A 27,035-nucleotide genomic window follows, 5' to 3' on the forward strand; every position below is an offset into this window, starting at 1 on the left:
GCACACTGTAGCACTGAGTTTCTCCCGCACTGCAGCGTTCGCCTCTCACTTCCCTCAGTAATGACCGGGGAACCCCGCAGTGAGTCCCTCAGCCTTTCCTCAGCTCTGTACGGAGTAGTACTCCACGGTGATAGCCCCGCCCCTGGCTCCTCCCCCTGCAGGTACTCTTATCACAGCTGGAGCCGGGCGCGGAGCTGCCAGTCTGGTGGTGACAGCGCTGGGTGCTGCGGCTCCTCCTGTGAACGCTGCGGGGATGAGCCCCAGCCGGTACCAGCCGGGGGCAGCGGAGCTTGGGGGTCGCCCGGAGATCCGTGACAGACCGCACACCTTTCCCAGGTCTGTGTTCATTGCTCTCCTGCTCCTGGCACTGCTACAGGTTGGCTGCACGTTGGGCTTATTCTTCTACGTCAAGGCACAGGTAATGTACATGAAGCTGTAGGGAGGTGTTGCTGCAGCATGTGTTGTGACTAGAGGGAACTTTGGAAAACTTTACCATAGAATAAGGCGCTATGAGCCGGAGGAGGACGTTACTGTATTTATGTCTTCAGCCTCGTGCCAGCCCTCTGCATGGGTCATGTCATCCCTATGGCTGCTGTTAGCAAGGAGGCTCCAATTAATGTCACCCCATCCTGTGTGTCCGTGTAAGGCCTTATTCACACTTCAGTGTTTTATCTCGTACGCCAAAAATTGATCCGAGTGTCGTCAGTGCTATTGTTGGGATTTCCATCAGTGTTCAGTAAGTTCATCATTTCTTTTTCTCAAGCTTCTCTTATCAAACTATCCATGAATACACACTTGCAAGGCCTATGGATGGCATCTGAGCACTGGCCGATTTATTTATTTTTTTCCACGGACCTATAGACTTGCAATGGCCAGTTTCATCCGAGACTGATCAAAATCGGACATGTCTCTGGGATTTTGTGCAGACCACTCGGTCCACCAAAGTACACGGACACGAGAACAGCTCCATAGACTGTCATAGGTACGAGTGCTATCTGTGTAAAATGTGGGTAGAACTACACCAAAAACAGATGTCTGAATGCAGCCGTGGGCCCGTGGGAATAGTTTTCCATACAGAAAATCACAGCCATCTTTGCATTTTATGCCGCTTTAATGACCAGTATACATCACTGTATAACCCAGGATATTAGTCTGTACAATATATAGTTGCTAGTATATCATTAAAAAGTGTGAAGAAGTATAAACTGCGGGTCACATATGGAAAGACATTGCGTGTAAAGTCCTCTATGTCCAGGAGGTTGTTTTATATATTTTTGTGATTTATATTTACAATTTAATCAGAATTGATCAGACACATACTAATTTCTGGATGTAATCTGTGACATCCATATTAGGCTGCCGTCACACTAGCAGTATTTGGTCAGTATTTTACATCAGTATTTGTAGGCCAAAACAGGAGTGGGTGATAAATGCAGAAGTGGAGCATATGTTTCTATTATACTTTTCTTCTAATTGTTCCACTCCTGGTTTTGGCTTACAAATCCTGATGTAAAATACTGACCAAATACTGCTAGTGTGACGGCAGCTTCCAAGCATTACTTAAATATATTGTATGGCATGCCCCACATAGCCCATGTAGGGTCCTGACACCGCTCATAATCTTCAGTCTTACATACACAGTAAATATGTGATGTATTTGTATTTCATAGAATACCTACTTCTTCTTTCTCAGAATTTTACACTACTCTGGAAATGAAATTTCAGTAGAGTTTGACTTCCGTTTCATCATGTAGTTATAGTATTCAGTGTACAGGAAGCTGCTGTGTAGAAGGAGAGCAAACACAGGCTTGTTTCCTTTGGTTACAGAGGTTTACTGGTAACCTCTGTGGTCCGTAGGGGGCAAAACCTATGCAAGGGTGCATGTCTCACAGCTCTTAGGATTAAATAGGCTCTTGAATTTGCCTAGTCTCAGTAAGTTAAAAACATTTAAAAGGAGTAAAAGTTGATCTTAAACATGTAAATTTCATTTTCAGAATTAACCACAGTGCAGGCAAATTGGAAAGGATTCACAATCCGTTGAATCAGGACTCAGGAGGATTGATTAGCTAGTTCATGGTTAAGGCCAGTATCCTATTCTTTAGGTCCCTGTGATGCTGCTGGTTCAGTTCTTTAAGGGTATGTGCACACGCTGCGGATTTTGCTGCGGATCCACAGCGTTTCTGCAGCTGCGGATCCGCAGCGGTTTCCCATGCATTTACAGTACCATGTAAAGCTATGGGAAATGAAATCCGCAGTGCACATGCTGCGGAAAAAAACGCGCGGAAACGCAGCTGTTTATTTTCCGCAGCATGTCAATTCTTTGTGCGGAATCCGCAGCGGTTTTTCACCTGCTCCAATAGGAAACTGCAGGTGAAAAACCGCAGCGGAAACCGCGATAAATCCGCAGTGAAAACCGCAGCGGTTTTGCACTGCGGATTTATCCAAACCGCTGCGGAAAATTCCGCAATGGAATCCGCCGCGTGTGCACATGGCCTCAAGCTTCAGAGACACTCAGGTGTAATATCAGTGCAAAAATACACCCATAATAATCTTACATCAAGGTGGCCCCAAGCCCAATTTACACATCTGTATTTTGGGTCAATATTGTTTTACTACTTGCAAACCAAAATCAAGAGTGTCTCCAAAACACAGAATAGGTGCAAACCCTTCATTTATTCTCATCCTGTGCATGGTGCTACTGATTTTGGCTTACAAATAAGGCTTGTGCTGGTGACCGCATGTTAGCTCTGAGTGGTATCAGAAAAAACATCAGATCGTACTCGGACCAATGTTATTTTATGCTGTTATACACATGCAATTTTTGTAATTTTTTTCCTCGGACCAAGCCTGTCCAAGGAAAAAAAATCGCATCATGCACAATTTGCATCCATAAATTGGATCACACTCAGCCATGCAAGTCAAGGAGTCTGTAAAAAAAACAATCGTACCACACACAGATAGGATCCAAGTGCGGTCCGATTTTCACGGTCTGACTGAATGGAGAAGAATGAGACTTTTTTTTTCCATCTTCTCCACATCCTAGAAAATTGGATCAAACTCTGATTAGAGTGTAATTGCCATATTCAGAGAGAAAATCGGTTGTGTGAACTTAACTATACTGTGAAATATCGGCATGCCAATTAATGATACCTGTTTTCCAGGAATTATGATGTACTTCTATAGTCTGCACGTATTTCCTAGTGTCCAGTTCAAAATGAGTATTGGTTGCTTCTTTTGTAGTCATTATGTAAATTCAGTGAGAAGCCTTTACGTAAAGACTCATTCACGTGTCGGTGATTTTTCTTGCACGCAAAAACACAAATTGATTTTTCAGCAGTGTTTTGATCAGATTTTCATCCATATTTGATCAGTGTCCATTTTTGCTATGAGAATGTCATTATTTGTGTACAAGTTTTCACAAGCTTCCCTTGACAAAAAATAAACCTGAAACTCCGTACACAGATTACAGACGGATGGTATCCAAGGGATGCTTATTTTTTTTTTTTCCACAGACACATAGACATGAATTGATGAGTTCCATCAGTGACCCTGATCAGACATTTCTCTGTATTTTGGTGCCGACCACTTAATCCACAAAAAAACAGAAATGTGAACAGAGTATAATTCCTCTCATGTGGTTGATGGATAGGAAATAATGTATTTACTTGGTACTAGCTTCAGTTATATTTAATATGAATGTTACAGCTACAACCTAGCCACATTTCTGAGATCAGCATGGCTTATTTAATCTACAAGCAGTTGTCACTTGCCTTCCTAATTATAGCAAGGATGGCGGAAACAGAATTCTAGCATGACATGATGATAAATATCTTAGTTTGAAATTTCAGGATCACTTGAGAATTCTCCTAAATCATTCTCTGATTTGTGTTGAGGAATCTGTTCCTTAGGGCCCGCTCACACTTGTGATGAAATCAGACGAGTGTAATCCGATAAAAATATCGGATTGCACTTGGCCCAGTGTTGTTCTATGGGGCAGCTCACATCTGTGATTATTTTCTCATGCCGATTCGACATACCAATCAAAGACAAAAAACGCAGATTCACACATGCAATAAAAACACATAGAAAAAACACAAGTAACCTAACTAACATAACAGGGGCAGAAATTGTGCTCAAAATCTGTAACATCAAAAATGCACCAAATAGAGAAGTCACAAATCCATAGAACTTAATTGGGTATTCTCAAGTTTGAAAGTTATTTTCTATTCATGAAAGTGCACTCAGCCTATGTTGACACTTTTTATTGAGTCATTCAAAAATGAGTTTTTGAAGCAGAGACAGCTTCAAGAAATGCTCCTGCTTTAGGACTTTTTGGAGTTTTTCCTTTCCTGAAGTAGTTTTGGAAGGGTTTTTATTTAATTTTTTTAATGAAGATGTTTTTTGCAGCCTTTGGATAGGTCAGTGCATAGTTTGGATTGTATCAGGATCTGCATAATTTTTTTTTTTTTTTACCACCGGTTTTCAAATCCTCTTCAGGGAAAAAAAACACTGAATAACCCCTCATATGAGCAGAAAACTGGACTTCCCTCATAAATGAATAGGAAGAGTTTTTAAATAACTCCATGTGAACATAGCCTCAATCTCCTACAAAGTGTTGAGTTTTCTATTGCATAGATAATGGCCTATGCTCCATTTTCATGGAGTTCATAGGGTAGCACCCTATTGAGTCCCTGTTGTTCTCAAGGCACTTTGTTTAGCACTTCTGTATCCTGCTCTTTAACCCCTTTACCCCCAAGGGTGGTTTGCACGTTAATGACCTGGCCAATTTTTACAATTCTGACCACTGTCCCTTTGAGGTTATAACTCTGGAACGCTTCAACGGATCCCGGTGATTCTGACATTGTTTTCTCACGACATATTGTACTTCATGATAGTGATAACATTTCTTTGATATTACCTGCGTTTATTTGTGGAAAAAAAAGGAAATTTGGCAAAAATTTTGAAAATTTCACAATTTTCCAACTTTGAATTTTTATGCAATAAAATCACAGATGTGTCACACAAAATACTTAATATGTAACATTTCCCACATGTCTACTTTACATCAGCACAATTTTGGAACCAAAATTTTTTTTTTTTAGGGAGTTATAAGGGTTAAAAGTTGACCAGCAATTTCTCATTTTTACAACACCATTTTTTTTAGGGACCACATCTCATTTGAAGTCATTTTAAGGGGTCTATATGATAGAAAATAACCAAGTGTGACACCATTCTAAAAACTGCACCCCTCAAGGTGCTCAAAACCACATTCAAGAAGTTTATTAACCCTTCAGGTGTTTCACAGGAATTTTTGGAATGTTTAAATAAAAATGAACATTTAACTTTTTTTCACAAAAAATTTACTTCAGCTCCAATTTGATTTATTTTACCAAGGGTAACAGGAGAAAATGGACCCCAAAAGTTGTTGTACAATTTGTCCTGAGTACGCCGATACCCAATATGTGGGGGTAAACCACTGTTTGGGCGCATGGTAGAGCTCGGAAGCGAAGGAGCGCCAATTGACTTTTCAATGCAAAATTGACAGGAATTGAGATGGAACGCCATGTTGCGTGTGGAGAGCCCCTGATGTGCCTAAACATTGAAACCCCCCACAAGTGACACCATTTTGGAAAGTAGACCCCCTAAGGAACTTATCTAGATGTGTGGTGAGCACTTTGACCCATTAAGTGATTCACAGAAGTTTATAATGCAGAGCCATAAAAATAAAAAATCATATTTTTTCAGAAAATTATCTTTTCACCTCAAATTTTTTATTTTCCCAAGGGTAAGAGAAGAAATTGGACCCCAAAAGTTGTTGTACAATTTGTCCTGAGTACAATGATACCCCATATGTGGGGGTAAACCACTGTTTGGGCGCATGGGAGAGCTCGGAAGGGAAGGAGCGCCGTTTGACGTTTCAATGCAAAATTAACAGGAATTGAGATGGGACGCCATGTTGTGTTTGGAGAACCACTGATGTGCCTAAACATTGAAATCCCCCACAAGTGACACCATTTTGGAAAGTAGACCCCCTAAGGAACTAATCTAGATGTGAGCTTTGAACCCCCAAGTGTTTCACTACAGTTCATAACGCAGAGCCGTGAAAATAAAAATTCCTTTTTTTTCCACAAAAATTATTTTTTAGCCCCCAGTTTTGTATTTTTCCAAGGGTAACAGTTGAAATTAGACCCCAAAAGTTGTTGTCCAATTTGTCCGGAGTCTGCTGATACCCCATATGTGGGGGGGAACCACCGTTTGAGCGCATGGCAGAGCTCGGAAGGGAAGGAGTGTCATTTGGAATGCAGACTTAGATGGATTGGTCTGCAGGCGTCACATTGCGTTTGCAGAGCCCCTAATGTACCTAAACAGTAGAAACCCCCCACAAGTGACCCCATATTGGAAACTAGACCCCCCAAGGAACTTATCTAGATGTGTTGTGAGAACTTTGAACCCCCAAGTGTTTCACTACAGTTTATAACGCAGAGCCGTGAAAATAAAAAATCTTTTTTTTTTCCATAAAAATTATTTTTTAGCCCCCAGTTTTGTATTTTCTCAAGGGTAACAGGAGAAATTGGACCCAAAAAGTTGTTGTCCAATGTGTCTTGAGTACGCTGATACCCCATATGTTGGGGTAAACCCCTGTTTGGGCGCACGAGAGAGCTCGGAAGGGAAGGAGCACTGTTTTACTTTTTCAACGCAGAATTGGCTGGAATTGAGATCGGACGCCATGTCGCGTTTGGAGAGCCCCTGATGTGCCTAAACAGTGAAAACCCCCCAATTATAACTGAAACCCTAATCCAAACACATCCCTAACCCTAATCCCAAAGGTAACCCTAACCACGCCCTTAACCCTGACACACCCCTAACCCTAATCCCAACCCTATTCCCAACCGTAAATGTAATCCAAACTCTAACCCTAACTTTAGCCCCAACCCTAACTGTAGCCTTCACCCTAGCCCTAGCCCTAACCCTTGCCCTAGCCCTAGCCCTAACCCTAGCCCTAGCCCTAACCCTAACCCTAATGGGAAAATGGAAATAAATACATTTTTTAAATTTTTTAATTTTTCGCTAACTAAGGGGGTGATGAAGGGGGGGTTTGATTTACTTTTATAGCGGGTTTTTTAGGGGATTTTTATGATTGGCAGCTGTCACACACTGAAAGACGCTTTTTATTGCAAAAATTATTTTTTGCGTTACCACATTTTGAGAGCTATAATTTTTCCATATTTTGGTCCACAGAGTCATGTGAGGTCTTGTTTTTTGCGGGACGAGTTGACGTTTTTATTTGTAACATTTTCGGGCACGTGACATTTTTTGATCGCTTTTTATTCCGATTTTTGTGAGGCAGAATGACCAAAAACCAGCTATTCATGAATTTCTTTTGGGGGAGGCGTTTATACCGTTCCGCGTTTGGTAAAAAGGATAAAGCAGTTTTATTCTTCGGGTCAGTATGATTACAGCGATATCTCATTTATATCATTTTTTTATGTTTTGGTGCTTTTATATGATAAAAACTATTTTATAGAAAAAATAATTATTTTTGCATCGCTTTATTCTGAGGACTATAACTTTTTTATTTTTTCTTTGATGACGCTGTATGGTGGCTTGTTTTTTGCGGGACAAGATGATGTTTTCTTCGGTACCATGGTTATTTATATCCGTCTTTTTGATCGCGTGTTATTCCACTTTTTATTTGGCGGTATGATAATAAAGCGTTGTTTTTTGCCTCTTTTTTTTTTTTTTTTACGTTCACTGAAGGGGTTAACTAGTGGGACAGTTTTATAGGTCGGGTCGCTACGGACACGGCGATACTAAATGTGTACTTTTATATTTTTTTTTTATTATTTAGATAAAGAAATGTTTTTATAGGAACAATATATTTTTTTTTTTGGCTTTTTTTTTTGGAATTTTTTAATTTTTTTGCACATGTTGTTTTTTTTTTTTTTACACTACAACATTGCCCTGGGGGGGGGGCATGATGTTATAGTGTAAGATGACCGATCTGACACTTTGCTGTGCACTGTGTCAGATCGGCGATCTGACGTGCACAGCTCCTCCAGGCTTCCCGGCGCCTGCTCTGAGCAGGCGCAGTGAAGCCACCTCCCTGCAGGACCCGGATGCCACAGCCATCTTGGATCCGGGCCTGGTGCAGGGAGGAGGAGGTAAGAGACCCTCGGAGCAACGCGATTACATCGCGTTGCTCCGGGGGTCTCAGGGAAGCCTGCAGGGAGCCCCCTCCCTGCGCAATGCTTCCCTATACCGCCGGAACACTGCGATCATGTTTGATCGCAGTGTGCCGGGGGTTATTGTGCCGGGGGCGGTCCGTGACCGCTCCTGGCACATAGTGCCGGATGTCAGCTGCGATAGTCAGCTGACACCCGGCCGCGATCGGCCGCACTCCCCCCGTGAACGCGGCCGATCGCGCTGGACGTACTATCCCATCGGAGGTCATACGGGCCCACCCCACCTCGACAGGATAGTACGTCCAATGTCAGAAAGGGGTTAAAATCAGAAATACAGTATGGCCTCAAAGATTTTGTGTTCAATAAAACTCTGAGCTTGTCAATACGCATGAGACTTAAGACTTTTCAAAGCACAAGTATCAACTGTTGTACTTGTGTCTGATGCTACCTACGTCACACTGTAATTGCACAGTGGAGGTAAGTTAAATGTTGTTTTGCAAGAGATGGAATGTGTAAACTTTTCCTGGCCAAGAAATCTCAGATCATAAACCAGGGATGTATGAAGTGTTTGTAAGGCTCCTAAGCCCCCTTCACACGTCAGTGTCTCCGGTACGTGGGTGAAAGGTTTCGATCATAGTGGAGACACTTACATAGGTAGACCCATTAAAATCTATGGGACCGTGCACATGTCCGTGTATTCACATGGACCATATGGCAATACGTCCCGCACACGTGCACGCGGATGACATAACGTGTGACATCCGTGGGCAGTCCGTGTGACACGTACCGGAATAGAATGCAGAATAGAAATGACAGATGTTTAGGTGTTAGATGTGCAAACTTAGAGATAGATAGATATGGTGTACATAGATAGATACATATCCGAGTGTCGTGTGTGTAGTTTACTGTACTTGTATTTAGCTAATAAATAGTGATGAGCGAGTGTACTCGTTGCTCGGTTGTCTCCGAGTATTTGACTGCTCGGAGATTTAGTTTTCCTTGCAGCAGCTGAATGATTTGTGACTAGTACTACTAGACAGTTTGATTACATGTGGGAATTCCCTAGCAACCAGGCAACCCCCACATGTATTCAGCCTAGCTACTAGCTGTAAATCATTCAGCTGAGGTGATGAAAACTTAATCTCCGAACACTAACAAATACTCGGAGGTCACCCGAGCGTACTCTGGAAAACCCGAGCAACGAGTACACTCGCTCATCACTACTAAAAAATCAAATGAATGAAACAGCGTGCTATTTTTGATAACCAGCAAAAGTAAAGCAGACAGCTGTGGACTGATATTATCAGGCTGTGAAGGTCCATGGATATTGGGCCCTTCCCAGGCTAAAAATACCAGCCCACTGCCACCCCAGAATTGGCACATGTATTAGATGCGCCAATTCTGGGGCTTTGCCCGGCTTTTCTCGATTGCCCTGGTGTACTGGCAATTGGGGTAATGGTAGTTGGGGTTGATGACACCTGTGATTTGTCAAAATCACGGCTGCCATCAAACCCTGGGATAAATAGTAGAGAGGTGTCCATCAGACACACCCAATACTAACCCAGTAATAAAAAATAAAAACACCCACACACAGAAAAAAACACTTTATTTCAATAAAGATACCCCACACCATCCCTCGTTCACCAATTTATTTAAAAAAAAAAAAAACTCATGTAGGTCTGCCATAATTCACCGAATCTGATTTAGTCCAGAAATGGATATCTGAAAAACATAAAATTAGAGAAATAAACCTGAGACAGTCCCTTGTTCCCCAATTTATTTGTAAAAATGTTCCCATGAAGCTCTGATCATCATTTTTTTTTTCATTCAATCAATCATTCATTTATTTGTTAGCTAAATACATGTACAGAAAACTACAAGTGCAAAGCAGTGGTTATCTATCTATCTATCTATCTATCTATCTATCTATCTATCTATCTATCTATCTATCTATCTATCTATTGTATCCCTGAATTTGCACATCTATCACCTAAACATCTGCCATTTCTAATCTGCATTCTATTCCAGTACGTGTCACACGGATGGGGCACACAGATGCAGTGTCGGACTGGGGTGCCAAGGGCCCACCAGTAAACCAACTCCAGAGCCCCACTTTTCAACAACATGCAAATGTGACATTATCTTTAATCACAAATTTATATAACAATGAACTGGGTATATTGTTAAATGACTAAGATGCTGCCTTTGTCTGGACATAGTGATTTAGGTATATTGTACTAAGTACCACTTAATTAAGAGGGGGCCTACTCTTGCACAGAGGCCTACCAGAGAATTCTCCTGTTCTGCTATGGGCCAGTCCAAGCCTGCACAGATGACACACGGAAACGGATAGCACAGGTACTGTTTTTTGCAGTACCGGAAATATCAGGATATGTGAAGGAGGCCTTTCTCAGTAGTTTTCTTTCTACATGACCTACTGAGAATTGCATTGTTAAAGGGATGGTCTGGCACCAAATATGTACTTTCTAAATATCACTATTGGCATCCTAAATACTTTTGTAATTAACGTTATTATAAAATACCATACACTTCTCCCTTTCTGACTGATCGCTAAATAAGTTTTATTTACGTCACTTCCTGTAATGTTTCATTTGAGAGGAGACTCACACAGGACTGGAGGCTGGGGCTGCACTCATTTCACTGCGATGTCCATCGCTCTTCCTGGAAAAGGACGTCATCAGGGGGCAGTGTTTCAGTTACTTTCTACGATTTCTTGCATCGTCACCCTCTGAATATGTCCAGGATCCATGGTGATAGATGTTTGGGGAGACGTAAGTGCAGCGCCAGAACTCTGTTTCAATCTCTGCTGCAGCATCTTCAAACTGTGAAAGAAAATGTGGTCAGGAGGCGGTAACACCAGTGCTGCCCAACAGAAGCAGTGCGTAACACCAGTGCTGCCCAACAGCTTCTAGCACCCGCCCTCAAACAAATTGTCATCAGGGGCAGTGATAAAAGCAGAGAGTGACACCAGTGCTGCCCCAGTGACAATTTGTTTCAGAGTTTTACTAGAATATGTGGGGCAGTTCTGGTGTCAATCACTGCTTCTAACACTGCCTCTGATGATTCATATGAGGGCTCCTGGCGGTGCTACAACCCCTGGCAAAAATTATGGAATCACTGGCCTTGGAGTATGTTCATTCAGTTGTTTAATTTTGTAGAAAAAAAGCAGATCACAGACATGGCATAAAGCTAAAGTAATTTCAAATGGCAGCTTTCTGGCTTTAAGAAACACTAAACGAAATCAAGAACAAAAAATGTGGTAGTCCGTAATGGTTACTTTTTTTTAATCAAGCATAGGGAAAAAATTATGGAATCACCCTGTAAATTTTCATACCCAAAAATAACACCTGCATCAGATTAGATATGCTCGTTAGTCTGCATCTAAAAAGGAGCGATCACACCTTGGAGATGTAATAATTATAGGGGATAACTCAGGAGACTCTTTGCATGGAACAAGACAACTACAGGACACAGTTTTATAAGTGGCAAAGTCTATATTATCACACGGTGATTCAAACAGGTGCAGAGAAACTCAAGTCCACAACACTTGGTGTAAATATTAAACGCAGCTTAGCAGTCTATAAGGAACTTCAGAGGAAAATGCAATCACGCAGAAAGTCTATGAAGCACAATTATTCTTGAGGATACTTGACACGAATAAGTCCTTGCTTAGTCCAAAACACAGATAGATATGCTTATTAGGCAGTTCAAATAATATCTTAGCTCAACCAGGGAGGCCTGGGTAATAGTCTCAGGTTTTTGCAGAGCAGCAACAGCTTACATGTCCAGCAAATACAGATGGAAGTAAACACGAGCAGCAGATGAAGGAGGATTACTGGAAACTGGTGAATGCAGCAGGAACTCAGAACAGAGTAGCAGGATCACCGCACAGGTTCACAGGAGCAGGTATATAGCCAGGGAGCCACCAGAGTCAGGAGCTTGGATGCAAGGCAGAATACTCTAGCACAGACTGAAGGCTGGGGTGGAGTTTTATAGCAGGAAGACACAGTGCACATGAGACCAAAGACGCCATCTTGGAAAAGGGCAGTAATACACAAAAAGGTAATAAAAAATGTTCAGAGTCCTGACAGAAGAGCTGTTGCACCAAGTGGACTGACATGAATCATGGCTCCAACACCAGAGATATCAATCGAAACAAAGGAGAGGATTATCAAACTCTTAAGAGGGCAATGTTGCAAAAGATGGTGGTTGTTCAGTCAGCTGTGTCTAAAATCTGGACCAAATACAAACATGGGAAGGTTGTTAAAATCAAACATACTGGTAGACCAAGGAAGACATCAAAGCGTCAAGACCGGAAACTTAAAGCAATATGTCTCCAAAACAGGAAATGCACAACAAAACAAATGAGGAACGAATGGGTGGAAACTGAAGTCAATGTCTGTGACCGAACTGTAAGAAACCGCCTAAAGGAAATGCAATTTACATACAGAAAAGCTAAACGAAAGCCATCATTAACACCAAACAAAAGAACAAGGTTACAATGGGCTAAGGAAAAGCAATCATGGACTGTGGATGACTGGATGAAAGTGATATTCAGTGATGAATCGCGAATCTGCATTGGGCAAGGTGATGATGCTGGAACTTTTGTTTGGTGCCGTTCCAATGAGATTTATAAAGATGACTGCCTGAAGAGAACATGCAAATTTCCACAGTCATTGATGATATGGGGCTGCATGTCAGGTAAAGGCACTGGGGAGATGGCTGTCATTACATCTTCAATAAATGCACAAGTTTATGTTTATATTTTGGACACTTTTGTTATCCCATCAATTGAAAGGATGTTTGGGGATGATGAAATCATTTTTCAAGATGATAATGCATCCTGCCATAGAGCAAAAACTGTGAAAACATTTCTTGAAAAAAAGACACACAAGGTCAATGTCATGGCCTGCAGATAGTCCGGATCTCAATCCAATTGAAAATCTTTGGTGGAAGTTGGAGAAAATGGTCCATGACAAGGCTCCAACCTGCAAAGATGATCTGGAAACAGCCATCAGAGAAAGTTGGAGCCAGATTGATGAAGAGTACTGTTTGACACTCATTAAGTCTACGTTCACATTAGCGTTCTGCGCCGCAGCGTCGCCGCATGCGTCATGCGCCCCTATATTTAACATGGGGGCGCATGGACATGCGTTGCACTTGCGTTTTGCGACGCATGCGTCCCTGCGGCGCACGCGTCATGGCGCAGAGGACGCTACAAGTTGCATTTTTTGTGCGTCCAAAATCAAGCAAAAAAGACGCATGCGTCGCAAAACGCAGCGTTGTGCATGCGTTTTGCTGCGTTTTTGTTTGCGTTGTGCGTTGCTTCGCCGACGCTGCGGCGCACAACGCAAATGTGAACGTAGCCTAAGTCCGTGCCTCAGAGACTGCAAGCTGTTATGAAAGCCAAAGATGGTGCAACAAAATACTAGTGATGTGTTGGAGTGGTTTTTTGTTTGTTTGGTTTTCATGATTCCATAATTTTTTCCTCAGAATTGAGTGATTCCATAATTTTTCCCCTATGCTTGGTTAAAAAAAGTAACGGTTACTGACTACCACATTTTTTGTTCTTGATTTCTTTTAGTGTTTCTTAAAGCCAGAAATATGCCATTTGAAATGACTTTAGTTTTGTGCCATGTCTGTGATCTGCTTTTTTTTTCTACAAAATTTAACAACTGAATGAACATCCTCCAAGGCCGGTGATTCCATAATTTTTGCCAGAGGAAGCTGTAAGACAGCACTGGTGTCACTCACTGCATCTGTCTCTGCCCTCTAACAGCATCTTGTTCACAGTTAGAAGCAGCTGAGATAGAAGTAGAGTGCTGATGATGCACCTCTGCCACAACTTCCATCACAATGGATCCAAGACCACTTCAGAGGGCGGCAATAAAAGAAACTGTTGTAAGTAACTGCAGCCCTGATGACGTCATGTACCAGCAGGGGCGATAGCTGCTGCAGGGAAGTGAGTGCAGCCCCAGCCTCCTGTGATGTCCTGTTGGAGACCCCTCTGTGTCACCGTGTGCCGTAATAGTCCCCCGTGTCACTAAACTAGTACCCTCTCTATATTCAGAGGGAACCACTACCCTCCCCTGATCCCTCCTCCTGAGAGGACACCAAGACTCAGGGTTTACTTGTGGTGAGGGTTGAATCTTGCCTCTGCTCCCTGGTAGCACCTTAGCTGCCTCCACCGTAGAAGAAGAGGCAGATTTGAGAAGGATGGTAGATACTGTAGCTCCCAGGCTTCAGCCTTTACAAGACTTGTCCCAAGTAACTAATTCTCAGGACCACCAAACTATGACCAGATTGTCTCTTCAGCCAGGGGATGGGAATTGGCATACCCTCCATGACGTAGCATGATAGGGACTCTTCATGAAAAATTGATATGCACAAGTTAATATTGTCTACGACTTGTTTCAAACTCCTTTGCCTGAGAGGGACAGAGTCAATTGCATGAATGGAAATGGGTCTCGCTAACATCCTATCAATCAGACCATGAGTCTGAACAAACCGAGAATCCACCAAATTGACTCCAGCTCCACAATCCACAAGAACCGATTCAGTCTCGGTTTCCCCACCAACCACCACTTCAGCTGAAATGGTAAACTGAGACGTGAAGGTGGAGAAAAAGTACACACCCTGGTCGTCTCCCTCCACACGACCAGGGGAACGCGGCTTTTGTGATGAAGTACCAACTTTGGCGCAAGATGGGCAGACATTAATGTAATGATCAGTCGGGCCACAGAAGAAACGTGCCCCGTCCTACGGTGAACCGCAGGCAACCTAGTTTGAGAGGTGACTCCTCCCACCTGCATGGGTTAGGCCATCTGCACCAGTGTGTCCTCCTCCCTAGAAAGAACAGGGGTAGATACAGTACATGTCTCTCCCTGAGGCATCTATCCACCCAGATAGCAAGAGCCATGGCGGCCTCCAACAACTCAGGTGAAGCATGCTGCACTAAAGTATACTGAAGCCTTGCTAACAGACCCTGACAAAAATGGTTGGTAATAGCAGGGTCATTCCACTGAGTGTCAGTAGCTCATGTGCGAAACTCTGAGCAGTACTCCTCAGCTGGCAGTCACCCTGCTTGATGGAGTCAAGACTCAGCCAGGGAGACGCCATCAGGATCCCCATACACCAGCGCCAATGCCACAAAAAACTTGTCCACCGACCGCAAAGATGGTGAATCGGTCGGCAGGGAGAAGGCCCAGGATTGGGGATCACCCCTGAGAAAGTAGACTACCATCTTCACACGCTGTTCCTCACTCCCTGAGGAACGAGGGTGAAGCCTGAAATATAATTTACAGGCTTCTTTGAAGACTATAAATTTATCTCTCCCTCCAGAGAACCTGTCAGGGAGAGATATTTTGGGTTCCGGTTGAGCCTGAGCATTAACAGTGACCAGGAACCCAGACGCAAGCTGAAGCTGCTGCACCACCTGAGATCGCAACTTCGTAACCTCACCTGTGAGTGTCTGGATCAGGCGTGCAAAAGCTTCCGCTTGAGCCATAGGTTCACCAGAAGAATTTTTGGGTTGGTAATAATGTCACGCTCAGGATGGGAAAGTCCAGAGGATGGCACAAGATCCACAAACAACGGGATGGGATAGAGAGGAAGGCCCTAACAGTAAGGAGTGAGAGATGGGGAACCTCCTGACTCCAACCTGTGCCTATCCCTAAGCTCCCCTAATGCCCTATGCGGGTCCTTACCCCCGGAACCGTCATGTGCCTAGTCCCTAGCTGTCACCTCACTAGTGCACTGGCCGGCAAGGTCGATATCACCACTGCAGATGGTATCAACACAGGGGAAGTCAAACACAAGACAGACAAGGAAAGGGAAAATGATACTTAGCTACTGCCTTTGCTTCAAAGCTCCAAACAGCAGAGGATGAGGCACCAGAAGCAGTAGATACACTGCTGGCACCAGAGAGCAACAATCTCCAGGCTGGTCTTCATAGAATAACTCTATTACTAACAGTCAGCTGACTATTTAAAGGTCAGTGGGAGTGCTCACCACCTACTGTACATCAGCTGACCAGCAACAAAATAGCTGCCAGCAAAGAAATTGACATTAACTCTTGGTGGCCCAAAAGGAAAAAAAAAGCATCATTTAAATTATAGCAGAACCAGAGCTATCGTGAATCCAAAAATGAATTGTGACAGTAGGTTTACAAAAATCTGCTGACAGATTCCCTTTAACAGATATGGACACCTTCGGGGAGGGGGGTGTTATCACTGCATACCTACTCATTATCTCACTTCTTCTGGACGTTTCTCTAAACAGATTCATAAACATGAAAGTGTGTTCATGAATTAGCTGAAAGAAGACATGTTCAAAATTGGCCACATTTTGCCTTTTATTTTATTTGCCCTGCTCCCCTCAGTATTCCACTTTGTTTTTCTTTTTTCATACTCATCATATGGTTCCAGAGATATGAACCTTTTAATTTAGTGTGCCTAGGATACTTGTTTCTATAGTCTTTACCACAAGGGGGTATTGATCATAGAGCGATTATGCAGTATAAAAACAGAACCCCAAAGATGCAACGCCCCATTGGAAAACACTATAAAAATTAAAAATTAAAAGGCTCATGTCTCTGGATCAATATGGATTTAAAAAAGCATGAAAAAGGGAAGCAACGGGAAGAAAATAAAAGCACAAACGTGACAAATTTGAAAAGAGGATAAAATGGTTACAAGGTTACAAACTGATATCATGAATGGAGGCAAAGTTAGGTTGGCAGTTCAAACAGTGATTTCTGCAGCCAGCTACAGTGGCTTGTGAAACTATTCACCCCTTTGGCTATTACCAATTATGTTACATTGCAATCTATGTTTAACCCCTTCCCGCCGTGGCCCTTTTTCATTTTTTTTATTTTTCCATCAATATGGCCATGTGAGGGCTTATTTTTTGCAGGACGAGTTGTACTTTTGAATGACACCATTGGTTTTACCATGTCTTGTACTAGAAAACGGGAAAAAAATTCCCAAGTGTGGTGAAATTGCAAAAAAAGTGCAATCCCACACTTGTTTTTTGTTTGGCTTTTTTTCTAGCTTCTCTAAATGCTAAAACTGACCAGATATTATGATTCTCCAGGTCATTATGAATTCATAGACACCAAACATGTCTAGGTTATTTTTTATCTAGGTGGTGAAAAAAATTCAAAACTTTGCTAAAAAAAAAAAAAAAAAGCGCTATTTTCCGATACCCGTAGCGTCTCCATTTTTCGTAATCTGGGTTCGGGTGAGGGCTTATTTTTTGGGTACCGATCTGACGTTTTTAATGATACCACTTTTGTGCAGATACGTTTTTTGATCGCCCCTTAATGCATTTTAATGCAATGTCGTGGCGACCAAAAAAACGTAATTCTGGCGTTTCAAATTTTTTTCTCGCTATGCTGTTTAGCGATCAGGTTAATGTTTTTTTTAATTGATAGATCGGGTGATTCTGAACGCGGCGATACCAAATGTGTAGGTTTGATTTTTTTTTTTTTATTGTTTTTTTTTTAAGATGGGGGGTGATTTAAACTTTTAGATTTTTTTATTTTTTTTCACATTTTTTAAAACTTTTTTTTAACTTGTGCCATGCTTCAATAGCCTCCATGGGAGGCTAGAAGCTGGCGCCACTCGATCGTCTCAGCTACTTAGCAGCGATCATCAGATCGCTGCCATGTAGCTGAAATGCAGGCCGGCATCAGTAACCATAGAGGTCTCAGGGACCTCTATGGTTACTGTCCTGACACATCGCCGACCCCTGATCATGTGACGGGGGTCGGCGATGCGCTTATTTCCAGCCGCGCATCCGGAAGCGGTAGTTAAATGTCAGCGTTTGACAGCGGCATTTAACAGGTTAATAGCGGTGGGTGAATCGCGATTTCAAAACAGCTGAAATGTCGCGACTTTGATGTGGGCTCAGCGCCGGAGCCCACATCAAAGCAGGGGACTTGACATCGGGAAGGGGTTAAATATTTTTGTAATCCGATTTGTGTGTGATGCATCAGCACTAAATAGTCTAAGATGAAGTGAGAAAAATATAGGCATAATTTAATTGTATGGCACTAAATAGTTAAAATTGGAATGTGCATATGTATTCACTCCTTTTGCTATGAAGCACCTACAAATTTCCGACTTTATAAGTCACTTCCCAATTCCCAATCTCTGATCCCCCGCAGCACCACCAAATCTATTATCATCAAATGGAAAGAACATGGTACCACAACAAACCTGCCAAGAGAGGGCCGCCCACCAAAACTCTCAGCCTGGGGAAGGAGGACATTAACCCCTTCCCGACATCGGACGTACTATACCGTCCGATGTCGGGTCCCCTGCTTTGATGTGCGCTCCGGCGGTGAGCGCACATCAAAGTCGCGACATGTCAGCTGTTTTTTACAGCTGACATGTGCGCGCAATAGCGGCGGGTGAAATCGCGATCACCCGCCGCTATTAACTAGTTAAATGCCGCTGTCAAACGCAGACAGCGGCATTTAACTACCGCATCCGGCCGGGCGGCCGGAAATGACGTCATCGCCGACCCCTGTCACATGATCGGGGGTCGGCGATGCTTGTATATTGTAGCCATAGAGGTCCTTGAGACCTCTATGGTTACTGATCGCCGGTGGCTGTGAGCGCCCCCCTGTGGTCGGCGCTCACAGCACACCTGCAATTCTGCTATATAGCAGCGATCTGATGATCGCTGTTATGTAGCAGAGCCGATCGGGCTGTGCCTGCTTCTAGCCTCCCATGAAGGCTATAGAAGCATGGCAAAAGTTAAAGAGAACCTGTCACCTGAATTTGGCGGGACCAGTTTTGGGTCATATGGGCGGGGTTTTTGGGTGTTTGATTCACTCTTTCCTTACCCGCTGGCTGCATGCTGGCTGCAATATTGGATTGAAGTTCATTCTCTGTCCTCCATAGTACACGCCTGCGTAAGGCAAGATTGCCTTGTGCAGGCATGTACTACGGAGGACAGAGAATGAACTTCAATCCAATATTGCAGCCAGCGGGTAAGGAAAGGGTGAATCAAACACCCAAAAACGCCGCCCATATGACTGAAAATTGTTCCCTCCAAATTCAGGCGTGTACTCCGGAGGACAGAGAATGAACTTCAATCCAATATTGCGGCCAGCATGCAGCCAGCGGGTAAGGAAAGGGTGAATCAAACACCCGAAAACCCCGCCCATATGACCCAAAATTGGTCCCGCCAAATTCAGGTGACAGGTTCCCTTTAAGGTTTGGCTTTGACTAAGCCACCCAAAAACATTTACATGTTTCCCTTTAAAACATTTGACAGACTGAAACAGGTTTTGCTCAAGAAAATCCGCACCATCCATCTTCCCCTTGACTCTGACCACTTTCCCTGTCTCTGCTGCCGAAAAACATCCCCACACCATGATTTACTATGCGGTTTTTGGGGTTATGAGCTGTATCGGTTTTGCGCCAGACATAGCATTTACCTTGGTGGACAAAAAGTTAAATTTTGGTCTCATTGAGCACAGCACCTTCCTCCATACATTTGGGGAGTTTCCCATGTTTTTTGGTAAACTCAAAATGAGACTTATAATTTTTGTGCTTTTTTTTCTGCCCACTGTTACATAAAAGGCCACCTCTATGGACAGTATGACTTATTGTGGTTGTATGGACAGATGACTCTCCAGTCTCTGCTTTGGAACACTGCAGCCTTTTCAGGTTACCTTTGGTCTCTGTGCCATATCTTTGATTAACCCCTTCATGACCGTGGGATTTTTCGTTTTTCCGTTTTCGTTTTTCACTCCCCTCCTTCCCAGAGCCATAACTTTTTTATTTTTCCGTCAATTTGGCCATGTGAGGGCTTATTTTTTGCGGGACGAGTTGTACTTTTGAATGACACCATTGGTTTTACCATGGCGTGTACTAGAAAACGGGAAAAAAATTCCAAGTGCGGTGAAATTGCAAAAAAAGTGCAATCCCACACTTGGTTTTTTGTTTGTTTTTTTTGCTAGGTTCACTAAATGATAAAACTGACCTGCCATTATGATTCTCCAGGTCAGTACGAGTTCATAGACACCAAACATGTCTAGGTTATTTGTCACCTAAGTGGTGAAAAAAAATTCCAAACTTTGCAAAAAAATAAATAAATAAAATTGCGCCATTTTCCGATACCCGTAGCGTCTCCATTTTTCGTGATCTGGGGTCGGGTGAGGGCTTATTTTTTGCGTGCTGAGCTGGCGTTTTTAATAATAGCATTTCAGTGCAGATACGTTCTTTTGATCGCCCGTTATTGCATCGGCGTTTCGATTTTTTTTCTCGTTACGCCGTTTTGCGATCAGGTTAATGCTTTTTTTATTGATAGATCGGGCGATTCTGAACGCGGCGATACCAAATATGCGTAGATTTGATATTTTTTTTATTGATTTATTTTGATTGGGGCAAAAGGGGGGTGATTTAAACTTTTATATATTTTTTTTTTCACATTTTTTTTAACTTTTTTTTTAAAGGGAACCTGTCACCTGAATTTGGCGGGACCGGTTTTGGGTCATATGGGCGGGGTTTTCGGGTGTTTGATGCACCCTTTCCTTACCCGCTGGCTGCATGCTGGCCGCAATATTGGATTGAAGTTCATGCTGTGTCCTCCGTAGTACACGCCTGCATAAGACAATATTGCCTTGCGCTGGCGGGTAAGGAAAGGGTGAATCAAACACCCGAAAACCCCGCCCATATGACCCAAAACTGGTCTCGCCAAATTCAGGTGACAGGTTCCCTTTAAGTGTTTGCAGAAGAAAATTCTGCACCAAAACGGTCTTGTCAGGAAAACGCTACTTAAAAGATGCGCATTTGTGTTGTTTTTTAATGTTTTGGTTTTTTTACGATTTACTGAATGGGTAAAAGGTGATTAATTCACATGCTGCAGATTTGAAAATGCTTCAAATCTACAATGAAAAAATAAACAGTGTGCACACAAGATTTCAGAAATTTCATTCACTTTGCTGCGACAGTGTCTTTTTGTGACAAAAATGCTCGGTAAAAACACGGTGTCAGCAAGCCATAATGGCTAATTTTCTTGTTACATTTGCATCATATTTGTGTTCCTGTAATCTACTCAGCCAGCTGTAGATGGATTTAGTCCCTTGGCAACATGGTAATATACCGAATGTATGCATACTCATTCTCCAAAACTACTTGGAGCGGTCTTGTATCTACAGCACATGACCGCTGCAGCTAATCTTACGCCTCAGTGGTGATGCCTTTGTAAATGGCTCGAGACCAGTAAGAACTGTAATTGGCTGCATCGGACAAGTGTTGAAGAAGGGGTGTCATGTCTGCAACTCTGTAAACAAAAAGCAACCGGAAACAGTGGAGAGACCGTGGAGAGGCAGCAGGGAAATCAGCAGGTAAGTAATACTTATTTTAATTTACAGCAGAGGTCCAATGTTTCTGACCTTGAGAGCCACATTCATCTCTTAGAGAGGGTCGCGAGCCACATCCAGCCTTGAGAGAGGGTCGCGAGCCACATTCAGCTCCTACCCCCTCACAATAGTGGCAACCCAAGCCTCATAACAGGCATACTGGTAACCAAAGCTTTTCCACAAAAATCAATCCTACAATACCCCCATTCAGTATTCTCCTATAAAGCACTCCCAAGACATTATCACATCCAGCTTCAAACACCTCCTCTGACAGGTAGTGTCATCATGTCTCCAGCGTACCATACTTAAAGGGGTTGTCCACTACTTTCAGTTAATCCCCCAATGTATCCCCCCGAGGCCCCTAATGAATTTTATAAATACCTTCTGTTGCCGTTTTCGCCTGTGAGCGGCGCTATGGCGGCGGCTGAGTCCGGGTCATGTGACCCCAGGCTGCAGCCGCCGCTTATTTCCGCCGACGTCACGTCAATTTCCAGACTCTGGAAATTGACGTGACGTCAGCAACAGGCATGTCCCAGCCGCACAGTCAGCAGTCACTCAAGAGTGACTGGGCTGTGGGCAGGGCTGTGGGCTGCCTGTGGGGCTGTGCTGGGGGCGGGCGGGGCTGTGCTGGGATCTGCTGGCCGGCCGCGCTCATGTGCCGAGATGTGCAGCTGGTGCGTTGGCGGCGGCCGGTGCCGTAGCGGCATTCGTTGCGGTGTCCGGTGCAGCTGCCGGTGCCGTGGCGTCGGCCGGTGCGTCGGCGGCGGTACCGTGGCGGCGTTCGTTGTGGTGCCCGGTGCGGCTGCTGGTGCCGTGGCGGTGGCCGGTGCCGTTGCGTCGGCGGTGGCCGGTCCCGTGGCGGCGTTAGTTGTGGCGGCCGCTGCGTTGGCGGCAGCCGGTGCGGCGGCCGGTGGCGTTGCGGCGGCCGGTGCGGTGGTGGTGGCCTGTGCGACGGCGGGGGTCTGCACGGTGAAACCGAAGGTGCTGGAGTGTGGCTGTGCGGTGGTGGCGTCGTGTGTGTGCAGGCATCGTCCGATGGGACTACAAGTCCCATCGGGCTCTGCTACAGTGACAGTCAGTGACACATTAGCCAATGATGGGACAGTAGTAGTCCCATCATCCGGCTAATGTGTTGAATGTAAAAAAAAAAAACAAAAAAACCCCACACACATATGCAGTACATACATACATAGAACACACATACAGGACATGCGATGACATGCACCATGCGGCGCGATGTGACGACATGCACCATGCGACAACATGCAGCATGCGAAATGTTACATGCGACATGCACCATACGACATGCAGCATGCGACATGTGACAACATGCGACAACATGCGCCATGCAACGACATGCATCATGCGACATGTGACAACATGCGACGACATGCACCATGCGACGACATGCAGCAAGCGACATGTGACAACATGCACCATGCGACGACATGCAGCATGCGACATGAGAACATGCGCCATGCGACAAAATGCGACGGAATGCGACATGCAGCATGCGACATGTGACACCATGCGACGACATGCGCCATGCGACGACATGCGCCATGCGACGACATGCGCCATGTGACGGCATGCGCCATGCAACGACATGCGCCATGCGACATGTGACAACATGCGACGACATTCAGCATGTGACATCATGCAACATGCACCATGCGACATGTGACGGCATGCGACGATGTGCGGTGGTGGTGGCGTCGTCGTCTGTGTGCATGCATCGTCCGATGGGACTACAAGTCCCATCGGGCTCTGCTACAGTGACAGTGACACATTAGCCAATGATGGGACAGTAGTAGTCCCATCATCCGGCTAATGTGTTGAATGTAAAAAAAAAAAAAACAAAAAAAAAAACACACACATATACAGTACATACATACATAGAACACACATACAGGACATGCGATGACATGCACCATGCGGCGCGATGTGACGACATGCACCATGCGACAACATGCAGCATGCTACATGTGACATGCAACAAGTGACATGCACCATGCGACATGCTACATGTGACAACATGCGACGACATGCAGCATGCGACATGTGATGACATGCACCATGCGACGACATGCAGCAAGCGGCATGTGACAACATGCGCCATGCGACAACATGCAGCAAGCGACATGTGACAACATGCGCCATGCGATGACATGCAGCATGAGACAACATGCGACGAAATGCGACATCATGCGACATGCAGCATGCGACATGTGACAACATGCGACGACATGCGCCATGCGACGACATGCAGCAAGCGACATGTGACAACATGCGACGACATGCGCCATGCGATGACATGCAGCATGCGACATGTGACAACATGCGCCATGCGACGACATGCGCCATGTGACAACATGCAGCATGTGACATCATGCGACATGCACCATGCGACATGTGACGGCATGCGACGACATACACATGCGATGACATGCAGCATGTGACATGTGACAAAATGCGACATGCCACATACAGTACATACATACAGTACATACATACAACATACATAGACATACAGTACATGTAACATAGAGTACATACTCACATCACTTGTCACTTTGTTCCCCGAAGCCAGTGTCATCTGTAAAAAATATTAAAATAATAAACAAACACTATACTCCCTGATCCGCAGAAATCCAATTAAAACGAGTGTCCCTCAACGATCTCCCGTGGAGAGCAGGAGCATCAGCTGATGCGACCGCTCTCCAGGGGCTCAAGGAACACAATGAGGGGAGGAAGGTATCCTTCCACAATGTATTCCCCACAATGTATTCCTACGCCCCTGTGAGAAAATAGTCCCTAGTCTCACTTTATGGCATTGCTGTGTGAGAAAGTTCCCACGCAGCTTTTTGCCATAAAGTGAGACCAGTGAACTATAGTAACCTCAGTGATGCACTGCAGGAGCCACTGTCTCCTGTCATTGTCACTGAGGGTCCTATAGAGCAGTGACATCACCCGATGTCACTGTTCTATAGGGGAGATCTGTTGTGAACTGTGTTCAGGCTCCCTCTTGTGGTCACTGGTGGTATGGTGTGACTTTTGCTTTGGGCTCCCCCTGGTGGCTTTGCCTGTTATCCTGCTGGTCTCTGGCTATCAGCTGGTTCGTTATTCTCTGGGAGGTTCCTATATAGCTCTGTTTTACTTCCACTTGTTGCCGGCTGTCGATGTAATCAGTGCTACTAGGATTCCTTCTGACTACCTTGCTCGCAGTCCATCCAGGATAAGCTAAGTTTTGTTTGCTCATTTTTTGATCAGCAGTGTTTATCATGTTTTCTGTTCCAGCTTGCTAAAATGTAATTCCCTCGCTTGCTGGTTGCTCTAGTGGGCTGAGTTTCTCCCCACACACCGTTAGTTGGTGTGTGGGTTCTTGAAATCTCAGGATGGATATTTTGTAAGGGTTTTTTTATTGATCGCATAGACCCCTGCTCTATTTTCTGCTTTCTAGTACTAGTGGGCCTCTTTTGCTGAATCTGATTTCATCCCTATGTATGTGCCGCCTTCTTACTTCACCGTTAATATTTGTTGGGGGCTTCTATATCTTTGGGGATTATTTCTCTGGAGGCAAGCGAGGTCTTTCTTTCTCTTTAGGGGTAGCTAGTTCCTCAGGCTGGCTCGAGACGTCTAGTAATTTTTTAGGCACGTTCACCGGCTACCTCTAGTTGTTTTGGATAGGTTCAGATTTGCGATCAGTCCAGTTACCTTCTCCCTAGAGCTCGTCCTTAGTTTAATCACTTGCTGATCTATTTGTGATCCTCAGCCACTAGGGATCATAACAGAGATCGTCGTGGGACACTCGTTATTAATTGGACTACGGCGGACAGGTAGTATACGGTTTATTATTTTACTTTTTTGCAGGCGCTGAAGTATGGTAAGTATGGTTAAATGAAGAATAATAAAATACTTTTTCCCTAATGTGTGTGTGTTTTATTAACCCTTTATTACTATTGGATTAATAACGGATATGTGTCTTATTGACGCCACTCCGTTATTAACCCGGCTTAATGTCACCTTACAATAGCAAGGTGACATTAACCCCTTATTACCCCATATCCCACCGCTACACGGGAGTGGGAAGAGAGGGGCTAAGTGCCGGAATTGGCGCATCTTACATTTGTAGCCGGGGGGGACCAATATCCATGGCCCCTCTCTAGGCTATGAATATCAGCCCACAGCTGTCTGCATAGCCTTTCTGGCTATAAAATATAGGGGGACCCCACGTCATTTTTTGGGGGGATCCCCCTATTTTAATAGCCAATAAAGGCTACGCAGACAGCTGCGGGCTGATATTCATAGCAGGCAACAAATATTGGCCCCCGGCCGTCGGCTTTCCCCCTCTGGCGCAGAAAATTGGGTGTGGTAGGTTCGGGCTTAGAAGCCTGTGCAAAGCATTGTGGAACTTGTAGTATTAGAGCACAGTAAGTCAGGAGAAAGGAAGTTGTCGATTAACCCCACGAGAGCTGGATCCAGCACTGAAGATGTGCTGCTACAGCATGATAAAAGGTAATATTGCTAAAATAAAGACAGTGGATGTTTTCAGTGGCACATAATAGCAAGATTTATGAAAAAAAAAAATGTTTATTGTAGTGGACAACTTCTTTAAATCATCTCAAAACCCCTAAGACTAGTAGATGTGTACCCAGATCTGCTCTTCTGTGCAGGGCTGCTCACAAAATTCGCCATTTTCAGATGTGCTCTTCATACCTGTTTGCTAGAACTGGAGCTAATGCTCCAAGCTGACAGACAGCCGCGAGCCAGAATTCATGGGACCGCGAGCCACATGTGTCTCCCGAGCTACAGGTTGGGGACCCCTGATTTACAGCATTACCTTCTTTCCTTTGCTCATTTTTTTTGCTTTCTTTCCTTTGACCATTTTTGGGCAACCACTTTAAGCTACAACTCAGGGACATGCAAGTTAGGGATCCATGATAGAAAGATATTATCTTCTTTCTCCTCTTAAATGTATTGCATCCCCTAAGTCTGCAGGTCTGCAATCACTCTGTGACTGCAGACTTATGAATCTCTATATCGCACTCACTGCAAATTGTGTTGATTCTATGGCACTGGGAGCTTGTGACTGCAAGTGTGCGATTTGCATACTTCCGGCTACGTTCCGACTAGACCGTGTCTGGCCTCGCTCAATACACTTGCATTGGATGAGGCAGCGCCCATCTAGTTGGCACATGACAGCATGTATGCAAATCACAGAGAATCCCCACAGCGCGCAGTGCGCGATATGAAGATTCACAAGTCTGCAGTCACATAGTGACTGTAGACTTGTAGCCTAAGGCCGGACAACCTCTTTAATGACATCTAAATCAATATTTCCCAATTTTTTTAGATTAAACCGAATGTGCTTTTCTAGAAAACAATAGCCGGCAAAGTTTGTTCCTCTATGACATATTTATACTCAATTCCACTTTAAAATGATTTAGTTCTTG

At 44.2% G+C, this 27,035-nt stretch overlaps 1 protein-coding gene across 1 annotated transcript in view; it reads left to right on the top strand.

The window, feature by feature from the left end:
• Nucleotides 1-199: 199 nt before the first annotated feature.
• The window catches only part of TNFSF11 (TNF superfamily member 11), a 65,989-nt gene continuing 39,153 nt past the window's right edge, over nt 200-27,035 (top strand). The window contains exon 1 of the mRNA XM_077297331.1: nt 200-418. Within this exon, the coding sequence (XP_077153446.1) occupies nt 254-418 (165 nt within the window). The 5' untranslated portion in view covers nt 200-253. The remainder of the gene's footprint in view (nt 419-27,035) is intronic.

The sequence above is a fragment of the Ranitomeya variabilis genome, chromosome 3 (genome assembly GCF_051348905.1).
Source record: "Ranitomeya variabilis isolate aRanVar5 chromosome 3, aRanVar5.hap1, whole genome shotgun sequence".
NCBI lineage: Eukaryota > Metazoa > Chordata > Amphibia > Anura > Dendrobatidae > Ranitomeya > Ranitomeya variabilis.